At 35.5% G+C, this 15,863-nt stretch overlaps 1 protein-coding gene across 1 annotated transcript; it reads right to left on the minus strand.

Moving 5' to 3' along the window:
- Positions 1-1,193: 1,193 nt before the first annotated feature.
- On the minus strand, positions 1,194-9,363 carry PJVK (pejvakin). The gene is made up of 6 exons (XM_071434830.1): positions 8,793-9,363; positions 6,537-6,732; positions 5,120-5,261; positions 4,281-4,398; positions 3,217-3,321; positions 1,194-1,916 (listed from the first exon to the last, which is right to left on the minus strand). The coding sequence occupies exons 1-6, from the start codon at positions 9,001-9,003 to the stop codon at positions 1,615-1,617; spliced, it is 1,074 nt and encodes a 357-aa protein (XP_071290931.1). The 5' UTR covers positions 9,004-9,363; the 3' UTR covers positions 1,194-1,614.
- Positions 9,364-15,863: the final 6,500 nt, after the last annotated feature.

A 15,863-nucleotide genomic window follows, 5' to 3' on the forward strand; every position in this document is an offset into this window, starting at 1 on the left:
AAAAGTTGTGTGCTGTTGTATTGAGCACACAAAAGTTACAGTAATCTTTGACATAGCTGGAATATAATTGCTGAACACTTCTAAATCCCCTCTAAAATAAAAAAGTAAGATCTCAATCCCCTGTAAAGTAAAAAGGGAATCCCAGGAATATAACTCTTAGACCCCTGCAGGCTCCAGGCCTAGCTTCTTGAGGAAAAGCCATTAGCAGCAACTAACTATAAAAGGCCTTAAAATGGGCCAACTCTGTTTATAGAATGTTAAGATAAAAACAAAAATGTTTTTAAAACAAAATAACCTCTTTGATGTAATATTAACAAGAAGAATTTGGTGTTGAAGAAAAAGCAGTATTTTAAGTGAGTGTTTAAACTTTGACTTAGTAAAACGATGATGTTAGCCAGTTTATTTAGCAGCACCAAGTTAAAAATCTACACTATCGTAATTTAATTGAATGACGCCGAAGATGATGGAATATGCTGTTTATAAACATAAGTAATTAATTCTTTGGCATCATTCTGGTTTTCCTCACTGGAAAAATGCAAAGAAGTAGGAATAGTTAATAGGCAGTACTTGTATCTGTTAACTGTTCTGCTTGTGCAGAACACATCATACCACTTGTGAAACATGCTTCACTCTTCTCACATGAAAAGCAATGGCTGTACTCATTTCAACATGTAATAATCAGATGTACACAGTGAAAGTGGCAGCACAAGTGAAAAAAGTTTCCATACCTAGGTTATCCTTGAAGTAATTTTAAAAGGTAGAAAAAGGTTTTTTGCTCTGCCAGTGTAAAACAGTGTGGTGAGAGGTTTAACAGCACCCTGCCCCACAGTCCAATCCTAGCCCTGGACACAGCTCTGTGGTGTTCCAGTCCTCCACAGACTCAGTTTTCCTTGGATGCACCTGTTAAAGACATTCACCCCTGAAGTCTTGTTGGAGTGAGCAGTTCCATTATTTTCATAAGCTTCCAAAACATTTTCTGCTAAGCAGTTTTTTTTCTGAGCACATAAAAGAAAGTCAAGAGCAACTGTGACATAGAATCCAACTGCAGCAGGTAAAACTGGCTGGTACCTTCTCATAATTAAACAAACTTGATATTCAGCAACAGCACCCTAATATGAAGCTCCCATCCATAGTTCCAGTTGTTCCCTTTTGTAACTGAAACATTAGACTGAGCTAAGTTTTAGCATGTTTTTTAATCTGATACATCAATTAAACATTCATGAGAACACTAAATTATTAACAAATATTCTCATTTAACCATCATATGCCAGTGTAGAGAAAGGCAACATTTTGGGGTTTAACAACAAGTTTGTGTAAACAACTTTAAGTTCTAGCATATATTCTGATGATATGAAAATACTATTTAAAAGTATGTTTTTCATTATCATGATAATGAGAAGGTTCTAGGAAAAACAGCAATGTCAGGAAATTCATGTGCATTTTAAAGTAGAGGTCATTGACTGCCAAGCACAGAATTTGAAGAAAACAGCATAATAAAATGTTTTGCACTTTCACTGTTTTGCATGTCACAATTGGAGACATATTTACTAACTCTGAAAAGTTTGTGGCACAGTTATGCCCATGTCTGTGATAACAGGCACTTACCCACATCAGTTACTTCATTCTCTTATGCCAGAGGTCAAAACAGGGCACGGCGTGCAGTCGTACATACTTCTGTCCATTAAAAGAACACTCCAGGCATCCATAGACTGTCTCCCTTTTTGAACTTCCCATTCCACAGAGGACACAGGGGCCTTTGGGGATGTTGTTATTAAGTAAATTAATTCGGATGTGAGAACCGTCTCTGAGATAGCTTGTAGAGAGATCAGTCATGCTTGCAGCTTTTTCATAATAATCTGTGAAAAGGTCCTCCAAGTAAGGATCAGAGTTAGCAACGATTTCCACTACTCCTTTATCTGAAAAAGAACACACAAGGAAAAGAAGCAGTATTTTGTTATAATATTATGATTTGTTGTTTAAAAAATATCAGTTTAATTATAGAAATAACAACTGATGCACAAAACTGTTCTAAGCATGCCATATAGATTGCTTCCCATCAAAAACCCTGTGTGATGAAAATTTTTCTTCACTTAAGACACTGAAGAAAGCTAGAATGTTTTGTATTTGATTTATGTAATTATATTTTTAGAAATATACCTAAAGGGTAGGCATGCAGCAGGCTTCTGAGAAATTGGTGCAAAGTCAAACTGCAGTGTACTTCCTTGTTTCTATTTTTGCATTTCTAGTTGTATGTTCTAAACATTGTAAATTCACTTTTATTTCCTATTATTTACAAAAAAATCCCACTACTACTTAATATGTTTAGAAAACAGAGGACTCCTTGTTAACCTCCTAGCAGATTTCTGAGGATCCAGATGTGCCAGGTAGGAACCTTTCCTTCTCTCTTCAGGGACTTACTAGATTGAGTGAAGAACATTTAGGCAGCTACAGCTCCTGAGATGTATCATACCCACTGAAGATTTATTCCCCTTGTGTGGACTGCAGCAGCACTGAAGGCTTGGTCCATAAAAGTCCTTTGATCAAGAATGGACTACAGTGGAGGAGGAACACCTAATCACAGCATTTTTGGGACATGTTTACTGCTCAGTATTTATCTTCACACTCAGATCTGCAGATTTCCAAAGTACTTGGACTAAGGAGTGTTAAAAGTTTAAGATCTTAGTCTAAAGCTGCATATAGGGATCTGCATTTTTGTTGGATGCTATGTTCATATTAGAATGAAAAAGAGGACTATGATGGTATCCTGTCATGGGAACATAGTGCCTAAGGAGTACATTCAATTATTACAGTTAATATTGTTTGATATTTAAAATTACAGCTTTTGCCTTCAACTATTACTATAATTATAACTTGTATAATATGAGCTGTAAATGGCAAACACATGAAATAGGCTCAATGTTATGCTAGCTGTGTAATTACTCACTACCAGTTTACCAACAGCCATACGTTTTAAGATCTTTAGAGTTTAATGAACAGATTTGTTATTTCTGAGAGACAGGTTCCCAAATGTAAATTTTAATAACTCTATAATCATTTCAATACACAGAAATAGAATTTCAATTAATTTCAATAGAAATTGAGAGGTTCATTTTGCATCAAAAGTTTTTTCTTTAAACATTCATCTTGGACAGAAATTAAAGAAACAAAGGTACACTTTTAAATAAGACATTTGTGTATAAATATCCAAAGTCATACTTCGATGAAACAGATTATTCTTTAATCTCCTGAATTTGGTCAGTGAAGATGATCCAGATTTCTCTCTTTCAAATCCTCCTTTTGCAATTGGAGTCACACAGAGTTCTGCAAAAATGGAAAGTTTTTAAAAGGACTAAATATAAAAGCCATAATTGCACAACAATTTAATATGCTTTCTAATCAATAAGGTTAACAGTGATTAAATTTAGCTTTGCTAATGTTTTTAATGGCTAGTATAACTTTTTAAAACAAGTCTGCACACAGTAATAGCTCACAGAATCAAGTAACACAGATTTGATGGGAATTTTTAAGTGTTGGTGGCTTTCAATTAAAATCCTCAGAGCCTGTTTTGGTTCATACACAAATTATGGTCATGTTAAGGGGTCAGGACAGTCAGTAGCATACCAATGGAAGCCCTGGTTCTAAAGGACAAACATTTCTGTAGTTTTACTTGAAAGTAGAAATGAAACATTGTAAGCAAGACTGTGAGTTCTGTACTTACCGCTTCCAGTACTGAATTCTATCCATAACTTGAAAGAAATACTTTAAGGTAAAATCTATGCTATGCAAATTTTTTATTTGTTTCCAATTGCTGCAATTAATTCCATAATTAATTAATTATGTGCAAATGATATGTCAGACTGAAATTAAAGCCCCAACAGAAAAAAAGTTATTAGTTTAGATGTTCTGTACACTTTTTTCTTCACTTGTATCTTTGTACTTGCCTATTTTATGCAAAACTTATCAGATAGTCTCAGAAACCTGTTCCTCACCAGCTAGAAATATAACTAAGTGGGGCTTTTTGTTCCATGCAACCACAGAATTTAAAAAATACCAAGTCTAACTTTTAAGAAATGTTCCCACAGCAGACTATTTTCTAGCACCTGCTTTGTTTTCTTTGCAAGCACCATTTCTGTCAGAATGTCAGAATACTTATGTGCATAAAATTAAAACATCCCATTGTATGGGATTAGGGCTTCTGTATATCAAGAGCAATAAAACAGATTTTAAAACTTAGATCATTATAAGTAATAGCAGTAATGACAGTAATTCACATCACTTACCAAAATTACCATCCAAATGAATGTAGAGTTCAAATACACTAAAAGCAATAGTTGTATGTGCAGGAAAAACAATGGCTTTGTCCCGCCCTTTATAATTCTGATCTTCAATTATGTGAAACTATAATTTAGAGAAGGATAGAAAGAAAAAACCATTACAAATTGAAATGAATGAACAAACAAAATACTAATCTTAACTCCATATATTGAGAATTATAATGCCAGCGGGAAACTTTGAAATTGCAGATCAAATTTCACAAATGAAGAATTTTCTATTAACTACTTTGCATTTTAATAAATTTTGATACAGAGAGAGTAATTTGTATCACTTAGTGAAAATTATGTGAATGATTTATTAGTACTAGAAAGAGTGAAGTTAGAAGACTTGTAAGTTTAATTATTGAAACACATCAAGGGGGAAGGGGGAGGAAGAGCATTAGACAGGGAACAAGATGCCAACCCTTCAAATAATAACCTGAAATTCCAATGCGCTACAGAAGATGACTGTAATAATGAAATAATAATGAAAGAAAGGTTATGCATTTATTAGAAAGTCAAACTAAGAAGTAGTAAATTCCACTTTTTTGCTGAGGCTTTACCCCAGGCAATGGCTCATTGTCTAGCCATCTTTTCATGCATTTCCCATCCCTCTGTCATATAAGTACTGCTAACAAAAGACCAACTTTTAAGCCACTTTACATTAGTACAATAATATTGATTTACTTTAGATTTTTTACGAGCTTACATTATAAAAACACAATTAAATCAAACCATAAAATTTATAATAATGAGCTTTTTATGCTTGATCATTTGAGTTACAGAACTTTGTCAAACATATTTACCCTCATTGTCTCTCCACGCATTCCAGTATGGACAGTTAATGAGCACTGCCTTGTAGTTCGAATACTTTCCATGACCACACACAAAATTTCCATCCTACTTTTTCTTGATTGATGGACTAGACAATGATCAAAGTTTATTTTTCTAAAATCAAGAGGGAGGCAGGAAGGAAATTCAGACATAATTAGCAGTTTACAAAGCAGCTAAGTAACTTTAAATCAGTAAATAAATCACCACAATGTCTGTTTCATAGCAGTAAAACAACTGAGCAAGGAGATCTCTGGAAACTTAATATTGGGTTTCACTGTTTGGGAACAGAATGAAGAAATTCAAGGAAAGCCAGTATTCTACAGATATTAGAGAGGATATCTGGGACACCCTGGAAAATTCAAAGCCTGTCCATCTGACTCTGGTTTTAGTGCCATTAACTGAAAAAAAACTATATCACTTATAAACAGTACTGAACAAGTGACTGTAGAAGAATTTCTGCAAAGAGTGGCAGTTATTTCTATGGCACTGAATCTTTTTTTCAGGAGACTAGGTCCTCTTCCCTCACCCCCATTTATTAATGATAACATTTGGAGGTTACAAATAAACTAGGAAAATAGGTAAGGAGAAGTTACAGATACAAAATGCCATGCACTTCTTGGTAAATACCAACAAGGTAACGATATATATTTGCAAATGCCAAATGTTGCATCATGCATAGTAAATGATTTACTGGGATGCACTGCTGGGATTCACTGGGATGCCATTGTTACCAAGGGACAATCTTTGAAATATAAAAAAAATAATTACCCCTAGAATTAGTCACATCATATTTCTACACATTTGACATCTGTGCTAGCACCACAGGAACAAGAAGTTCATTTTCAATCTCCACGACTCAACAAGAATGTTGATAGAAGAGACTTGATTTAAAGAAAAGTCACAGAAGGTTATGAAAATTTAAGTAGATAAACTTATTTTGCTTTTTGCAGAAAAGGCTGTGTAATAGCTTCATAAAACCTCAAAGTACCTACAATGGCAATAACACATATGGCTCTCTAGTTCATCAAAGGCAAAGAAATCCTATTTCTGGAACCTGAAGTTAGGTAATGTCATTCAAAGTAGGCTTCAAATTTTCAATACTATGGTATAACACGATAGGAGTTTTAATGGACCCTTCCTTTCTGAATTTGCTTTTTTTGTGTTTTCCTGAGACATGCACTGTAATTCAAAGAATTCAGAAAAATTTTACAGCCTGTATTATACAGGTCATATGTCTAATCCCAGTGATCCAACCTGATACACTTGAAAATATCAGATGGCAACTGCTACTGATTGACTAAAAATAATCAAAACCTAAAAACTTCAGACTTGCAACCTAATTGTATGAAATAGAATTATGGAAACAGAAATCAAAACACAGAATACAACCTTGTAGTAAGTTCTCTCAGTAATGTCGGTACTTCAACTTCGTGTTTGGTCACTATGCCAAATGAAGCTTTAAAGGCAATGGAATCTGATCCAGCAACATCAAAACCAACATCATTCATTATCTGATTTCCTCTTCTGCCATTAAGTGAAACATCTGATTTGTCTTCATAGTTGAGCAACTGGTAAGACGAGACACCTGAGTAAAAGAAGATAACCTTGTGTGATGATGAACAGTCTGAACACAGTATTTCCACATAGCCAGAATAAACGGTACCAATCTTACCGTGCTTAATCATTTTGATATGAAATTCAGAGCTGCATTGAGCACTTGTTTATTGATGTTACTTCTGATGATTGATGGAAGGAGTACATGGGAGTCCTGGGTTTGAATAGAGCTATTTTCAAATTTCTGTGTTCATCATTATTCTCCTCGAGTACTTCCACCTGTAACTATGATGCTGATATGTATAAACCAGACATGTGGTGTGTTTTGGCTTTAATGACAAAGGCTCTGAAACCCAAAATGACTCAGTGGAGGCCACACAGAATATTAAAACTAGGAATAAAATGAAAGCCACTGTATAAAAAGTATTAGGGAATTCTGAATTCTGTCTAGATGCTACACAAAGACCCCAATTTTTCTTCATTTTTGCAGTACATGAATGAGACATGGGTCTGCCCAGTAACATTAACTCTGCCCAGGGACTACATCAGTTTGTTTTGAAGGAAAACAACAGCTTAATTCTGACTCATTTTGCTTTCAATTATTGTACAACCAAAAGGTAGGTACCAAAACACCGCTTCAAAAATGTCTTTATAATATCAAATACATTTCCTTTACACTAACAGAAAAAATACTAGAACACATTGGTTACCAAATTAAAATGAACACAGGGATTAGATTTCCAAATACATCTAAGAATCTGTGTTTTACTCCTTTTTTCTTGTTTTTAATCCTTTGAAGATATTAGGATAAGCTGACATTGTGAAGTCACCTACTATGAATCTTGTTTGTGTTTATTTTTAACCAAAAAGAATATTAATATATTCTTTTAAATATATTTTAATATATTTAATATTAATATATTTTTTCATTATTCTTAAAGGATTGGAAATGCTTGTCTTTGTCACATAAAAAAACATTCAACTACAAATCTCCTTGCTTATGTTAAAGGACTTTCTTAATACTTTCTGCACCTGACATTTAACCTTTACAGAAAAGACTAGTAAGGTTTTGTGAGAATTTTTAATGAGATTTTGCAACCTTTTTCCCGGACTTTTTAACGAGATTTTTGATTTTTTTTTTTCATTCAGGATAAACCAGCTGACTTCTCCTGAATGTAAGACATGGGATTAAAATTTTTCTTACCATGCTTGTGTCCTGAAATCCCCTCTTGTGGGATCAAGTGGTATTTCCTGTGCTTATATTAGTTTGTCTTAGTAGAATTTTTAACTGATGCATTTGTTGTGCAAGTAATATCATCAATAATTTTGCCAAAATTGACATTTAAAAAAAAATAAAGCAATGAAACTGTTTTGAGAGAACCTGTAGACATGAATTACACACTTTTCAAAGGAAGGTACAGGAAGATACAGGTCATATAGTTCAATTTTGCAATTCATAATTCTATTAGAATCTCCTCAAAATTTACACTATGGCATAGAAAAAGGAATTTTAAAAACAGTTAAGCTCTTTAAGTACACCACAAAGATTGCAAACATGGAAAAAGTCTTATGAAAATCCAATTACACCAGTCAGATGTAATAGCTGTTTTCAAATGCTTCTGCCTGTAGAGAGCTCAGTTCAGCACCAGGGACTGCCAGCATGGAAGAGCTGTGGAACTGATTCTTACACACTTAAAAGTGAGTATACAGACAAAGGGGTACATTTCTAAACAAATTTTATGTAGCAATTAATCAACATACATCAGTACATCTGTCAGGAATTGGAGGTTTGTAGAAAAAAAAAAAGGCTTAACTGAATTTGTTTAATACTAGTTCAGAAAATATCAAGGCTTTTTAATACAAATTACTTTCTTTTTTTTACTCTTTTCCTATAAAGTCCTTTTTTCCCCTTTTCTCTTACCATTTTGATTTATATTTTTTTCTTAAATATTTATTACATGACTAAGCTAGAAAAATGTTATTACCCATTTACTAAGGAAACTTCATCCTACCTGCACAGTTTAGACTATGTTCACTATGTCTACTAGAAAACATGCATTTTTCCACTTTGAAAAAAGATAAAAATCTTACCTGCAGAAATTTCTTTCTCCCCTTGAAGAATGTCTTTTAATGTGAAAGGTGTTGAAGCAAATTTAGATTTTTTTGAAAGCAAACATTTTCTTTTTTTAATCACAAGGCTCAGAGGTTGGTATCTGTCAGCTTCACTGAGGCTGGGCACGGGAACTAATCTTCCTCCATCGCCAACCTGTTTAACGAAGTTTTTGGTTGCAGCAGCAAACATATTATGACATTAGTAATGATAAAAATAGAAAACTCTGTATCAAGTGTAGCTTCCAGACATCGAGCCCATGTTCAATTCTTCTTATATTGTTCTTGCAAGCAAATTACCATGCTTTGGGGGAAAAAAATCTGTCAAACTGCTTTTTTTTAGACTGAGTCATATCTCACTTTTAAAGAATCAACAGCATCTTAGCTACTGAACAACTATGGTGTACTGCTTGAGACTTCTCTCAGAGACCTTCAGTTAAGCTCTCTCATTCTGCATGATGAATAATGAATTAACAGTGTAAACTGAGAGGGAAATGGTGCCCTTTTCTTGGCAGTTCATTGCCACTCTTTAAAAGACCAAATTTACTGTCATAGAAACAGAAAACTAACTTCCATAACCCTCAACTTCCCACTGGGAGTTACTGGTGTACTGCTGTTTGTTGGGTCCTGGCTGCAGCTGAATTCTGGTGTTTTAGCAACACCAACAAAGCAGCCCAGGCGTGCTCTGGGAGGGCACTGGAATTACAGCTGGCTGAGCACTGGCAGCTCTGTGAGATGGTGTTGCCTTTCACAGCACTGGCATAACCTGCCTGGGAGAGCTCAGCTGGGGCTGAGTGCTGTGCTGGCCTGAAGTGCAAGATCAGAGCAGGCTGGGAGCAGGGGGAAACACCAGTGGGCTCTCATCATTTGTTATTTATCTCCTATGGACTTAGCTGTCTATGACCTTGAGCTGCATGCGTTTAGCTCAGACTACTGAAAACCTCATTCAATTGTGAGAATTATGTAAAATAATAAAATAGCAGAAAGAAGTGACAGTATTGATAGAGGAATGAGGAGCAACGCAAGAATCCAAGATATAAAGCCCCAGTGTAAAAAGACAGAAAATTGTAGAGAAGAAAGACAGACAGTAGAGAGCACTGTGGAGGATCTCTGAGAGAGGCAGAAGGAGCTGACCCACCTTCATGAAAACAATTACTTGATTTTCTAGTGAGATTGATGAACACAGAACTGGCTAAACCTTGCAGGTCTTCTTCCCTTTGCAGTTACACTATGTAAAGCATCAGGCTTGTAAAGTTACACTTCAGTAGGAATATTGTCCCTGGTTGCCAGGTAACAATTGTTTCACTGGGCTTTTTTTCTGAAGTAAGGTTTTTATGTGAAAGTATCTTAAGGACTGTTTTTATAATATGAACACACAATTCATCATGTTTCAATACTTCCATAATATTTTTAAAGGTTCAGAGTATCAGAAAATCCAACAAAATGGCAAAAAGAGGAGGGCATTACTTCAGCTATCTAAGATGAAAGGAAAGGCTGCTGGATCGTTCTACTTACTCTAGAGGGTGCTGAAAAATCAAGTCAGGTTATATATAGACTTTGAATTGAAAGCATGGGAAAGGCTGCAATTAATTCTGGCTGTAATTCATACTACACTATCTGAAAAACCCTGTACATATTTACTCAATCAAAACACATTAACAGAACTGAAAAGCTTTCAAAGGGAAGAAATATCTAAGGGAACTCTAAAACGAAAAATGCCTGTTGATCCTTGGTTTAGATTAATCCTGTATATATATATATATGTTTTACAGGATACTATTTCTCTACAAATTGTTAAGACCAGCTGGCACTGTTTATTCAACATGCATTTGTATTTTTCTTACTCAGTATGTGGTCATAGATCATACTCAGTGTGATCTAGCTCTAATTTTGATAATGAATAGTTTCATTTGATATGTTTACGTGCTGTTCCTGTTACTCTAACACCCTATAATCCATCATAAATGCTTCAGCAGATGTTTGTGCTGTCCTCATGCCACAGATCAGAGAACAGGAGTCCGAGTACAGGAGCATTGCCATGATCTGAAAATGTTCACTAATTTTGCACATCCAAGTGAAGAAACATAAGGTATTTCCCTGCTCCTCCAGCACTAGACGCTTTTGTACTTGGCACACTAGTGTACTTTATGAACTTCCAGCATTTCTGCAGCTCTGGTGTGCTCTCATTTTGGGCAACCAATTAACTAAAAACATTTAATTTCCAAGTGCACAAGTTAGGCCTGAGTCACCACTGGAACAGAAAAATCTTGCCTTGTCTCGCCAAATTGTGCAGATGAAAATCCTTGCTCACATTTGCTCCCTAGGGAGGATCTGGGCTGAAATGTTCCATTCCCCCCAGCACAGAGCCACACAAGGGCACTGACAAGGCTCCCCTCTGCACAGCCCTCCACAGAAGAGCAAGGGGACTTTCCTAGCCTGATTACCTTCCCCTGAAGGGAAGAGCAAGAGAGGTTATTTCCTACACAAGAAATAACCTGTGAAAACCTGAAGGGAAGAGCAAGAGAGGTTATTTCCTACACAAGAAATAACCTGAAAACCTGTGTTTTTCAGAGGGGGTGTTGGCCATGAAGTAGTAACATAGCAAGTATTAGCTATATGGAGTGGAGAATATTTTATGCCTAAATACTGTATTTTTTTCCTTACATCATATTTATAAAAACATGGAGATTTTTTAAGAGTAAAACCTAGAGGACAATCCTGCTCTCTGCATGGTGTTGGAAGATGCAGAAGGTTTTGTTAAAAGATAATTCCATAATGATTTTTGGTTTAATATTAGATAGTTATCCTACATTATCCCTTGCAGGAATGTCTGTCACCTGTAATTATAGTGTCTAAAGAGGGATTTATAATGTGATCCAAGGAAGTGCAAACTAGACATTTGTCCAAGGAACTGCAAATGTGGAATTATTTCATTATTTTCAATCCAGACATCTTAAACCATTTGTAATCCACTTTAACTGATCTGACTTTAATTTATTTCTTGTCACAGTCAACCATATCATAAGATTAGCATGATTAAGCAGTCAATTGAAGGGAGAAAAGAAATCTAAAGTGTTAACTGACTGGATAATCTTAGTTGATGTTTCACTTGAAAGGATTAAACCCACAATCTACACCAAATTATGCTGGTAATTTGTTTAATATCTTCTTAGTGCCATCAGTTGCCAGATCTCCTGGCAACTGAACAGGAGTGTATCATGTACACTTCAAGTGTATTTGAACTGCAGTACGTTTACCTGCTAATCTCTGCAGAAGAACAAGTGCAAGAATTTAACATATAAGAAACAGCAAAAGAAAATGTTACTGAAAAAATTACTCACAAAATTCCATAACTTTCCAGCATATGGCATGAGTATTTCCCTAGAAACACAGGATCTGAGCAATACAGACACTGTTATATTTCAGGAGGTAACAAACATAACATTTTATGGGGGAAAATATGGTTCTAATTACATACACACTTTTTGGGTTTTTCCAACAACTTGAGTGGGTTTAACAGCACTTGATTTCTTTTTTGGTTGTTTTTTTGGTTTTTTTTTTTTTGAGGTGGCATTGTCTAGAAATTCTCATGTATGAGCAAAACCAGCCAGTTTAATACCATGGCTTACATAACTTCAGAGCTCCTGGAGTACAAATTCTGGTGATTGTTTTATGTGCTCTTCCACAGACTTACCTTTCAGGTTCCAGACCTTTGTTCACGGACATACAGATTACTTAATCTATGTTTCATGTGTCCATCTTTAGAGTGCATGAAATATCCCAGCTTTTTCTTCTCTGTAACTGCCCCAGTATGAATGGCAATATTTTCAATGGAGAGATGGATGTGTTAACTGTGAAGCCTTTACTAAACAGGAATGCAAAGTAGTCCTCCAGGGACAGATATGCTGAGGAAGTATGCTTGTAGTTACACTTACCACCTGTGAGAAGAAGGCACATCTTTCAGCTCTCAGCCTGGCAACTGACAGCATCTTTTTGCTCATTAAGAAGATATTAAACAAATTACCAGCATAATATGGTGCAAATTTTGGGTTTCATCTTTTCAATACCAGCTCAGTTTATCCAGTCAGTTAACACTTAAGATTTCTTTTCTCTCTTCATCTTCCAGCTTTCAATTGTTACATAAACATTACTGTATGCAACAAAGCTACTTTCATCATGTAGCATTATTAGCTTGTGAAGAAAAATCTGGAAAAAAAACCAAGTCAGTGTGATCTAAAGTTAACTGTTTAATACTTCCTTTCCTTTGAAGGATGCTGCCCAAATGGCTAAATCTTTTTTAAGCAGCATCTGTCAGTGGGTGTGCCTGTGTGAGAGGACAGTTTTGTGGGCTTGCCCATTCACCTGTATGAGGATGTAGAACTGTAGATGCTGCTGTGCCACTATATCTGAAGAAAAGTTACAAAACAAAGGATTTGTCTGCTATGTTATAACTCACATTGTCCATTTTAAGCTGTCTGATGGGTGCTGGTACAGTTACATCTATATAAAATTTCCCTCAGTCATAGACATCTTGTTCCTTGCTGCTTCTCCTTATGTTTTAAACTGAGCAGCAGGACTGCTTTTATTTTTGGCATTGACACCAGCTGTTCTGTGATACTGGGCAATTAACCTCTATGAAACCTACTGCATGTGGCTGTGCTAATGTGTCACTTCTCAGGGAAGGATACTGCAAGAGCTGATTATTACTATTACAAAGCACTCTCAGATCTTTGGATACAGAGTATTTATAAACAGACAAAATTAAATCAGTGTTTGTAGGGCATGCAAGAATTCAGCATCCTCTTTCATAATCACCTCTATGTTTATTCAGCCGGTTCCTTTTCATGCTTTCAAGACAAGAATATATCTTCATCTAGTTTCCTAATTCATTTTTTCCACACGCCTGTAGGCATAGATTAATAAATTAGAGCAGTTTCCAGATACTAAACATTTTAACAGACAGGTGACATAAAAAATTCTTGTCACCAAACAAGAAAAGTAGCCTGATACTGTTATTCTAGGTCAGCTGATTTAAGTGAAGTCAGCTCTTGAACTAGAACTGAAGAATGGATGTGCTTTTCTGCTTTTGAATTTCTTTGACTGCTAGAAGTAATGCAAGGCCCTCAGAAATAACTTACTTAAAGAAGAACTTAAAAGACAATTAACACCTTAAATTTTATCAGTTGAAAGAAATAACCCAACATACTTACCAGAATTTACAGTCCACCTACAGTCCAACAAGTAACCTTTTGAGAATGTTTAATTATAATTTTTTCCTCCACTGACTTGTCAAAAAACCTGCTCAAGAAGCCTAGGGTGGTTGTGAAATTTGAGCTAGTAATTAGTTTCTTTTCTTTACCAAAGGAAATGTAGCCAGACTCTCGTCAGTGAGAAAAGCAACTAAATATTTGGTTTTGCTTTGGAACTTATACTTGTAAATACAAATATAATCTAATGTAGTCTCATCACAGGCACAAAGCATCTTCACAACAGATTCATGTCTGTAACATGAATTTAATGCATACCTTTTTTTCTTAATTTTTTAAATATACTACTATTAATATGCACTCGGGATTTAGATATGGAATATACAACCTAACCTGTCTCTTTATCTACTCTAAGTTAAATCTTAGACATAGCTCTCAGAAAAAAAAAAATTGACAGTCCAAATAGAAGACATTTTATTTGCTGCCCTTGAGTAAAATTAGACTCATTACTCAATCAAAGTAGAGTCCCTTCTCAGCTAGCACCTGGTACTCTGGGTTTGAATGATATCTTAGTTTAGTTTCTTTTAACCTGACTTAGTAATAATTACTTACCTGAAAAATAATTTTCCATATTGAAGTGCAGTGTTTTTTTAACATTCAGACCAACTTAAATATTTAGTAAGATCATGAGCACTTGAAGAACCACGCAGATTGATATGTTGCTGTGCAAAAATGCAATGTATCATCATATCAGAACAGATTTTTGTACCAGCAGTGGAACTTGGAACAGCTTTCTGTGAGCAACTCCTTTAGCTGAGTCAGGATGAAATCCTGTCAATAGCTTCCCACACTGTCTCACTTCACCACACCACAGCGCCTACATGTTTGTGGCTATGAAGAAGCATCACCTGTCTCCTGCTTCGATTAAATCTAAACATGTAATTTACTTTCATACCTGAAGTAATAGTTTTGATGCTAAATTAGGTGTCAGGTTGCTTGTGCTGCCTCTCAGGCCTCTGGTGCTCTATTCCCAAAGGTTTGCTGTGTTGATTTTTTTACCATTTAAGTAATGACATAAGACCTTTCACACTTCACTCATGCACAGTAATTCTGCTGAGTCACAGCCATCCAAAGCATTCAGAGCTGAAGGACAGATCTCTACTGGACAAAGGTGAAAGCAGAGCTGAGTTTCCCTTGTGGAATGGTTTAACAGGGAAAAAGCTCCTAGCAGGCCCTTCCCACAGAGCATGGCTTTGGACAAGATGTGTACTTTGACACGAGACAGAAAGCGCTGCCATTCATGAAAAAAGCCTTTTCCCTTCCTTTGCAATTGCTTCCATTCAGGCAGCATTCCAGACTGTTTGAACACTTGTTCTTTCTACAATGCCAAGAAATAACAAAAACCTTAATTTCTCCTCCCAACCAAATTCTTATTTTTCATTATGCTTTCATTTTGAGGGCTGAACAGCTGACAAGAACACATAATGGAAAAACCTCAAAATCCCACATACTGTTATTTTTCCAAGAGGCCAGACAGGGTGGGTGTCAAGTAATTTTTTTTTCTTTCATTTCCACTTTTTTCAAATCTATTAGAGAACATCAGAACAATTTTTTCTACACCCTCTCTCAAAACTTGAGAAGCATACTGCAAGCTCCCTTTAACCACAAAGAAAAAACTGAAGTGAAAAAAAAGAAGAAAAAGGCTCTTATCAGCTGCAATATGAAGATATAACTAGGAAATGCCAAAAAGAAAATTACGTTCTTAGAGACTGCATTTGGTGGTTCCTGACAGATGTAAAGAAACTGCACAGAGAATCACATGGAAAAAAATTTTATAAAAATATTC

The sequence above is a fragment of the Agelaius tricolor genome, unplaced genomic scaffold (genome assembly GCF_023055355.1).
Source record: "Agelaius tricolor isolate 1412-34295 unplaced genomic scaffold, bAgeTri1.0.p SCAF_10, whole genome shotgun sequence".
NCBI classification, from domain to species: Eukaryota; Metazoa; Chordata; class Aves; order Passeriformes; family Icteridae; genus Agelaius; species Agelaius tricolor.

Coding starts and splice junctions, on each gene's coding strand:
- PJVK (XM_071434830.1), bottom strand. CDS start 9,003: ATGTTTGCTGCTGCAACCAAAAACTTCGTTAAACAGGTTGGCGATGGA. Junction 5,262..6,536: donor CTGAGAGAACTTACTACAAG/GTTGTATTCTGT, acceptor TCTTGATTTTAG/AAAAATAAACTTTGATCATT. Junction 4,399..5,119: donor TGCGTGGAGAGACAATGAGG/GTAAATATGTTT, acceptor TCTAAATTATAG/TTTCACATAATTGAAGATCA.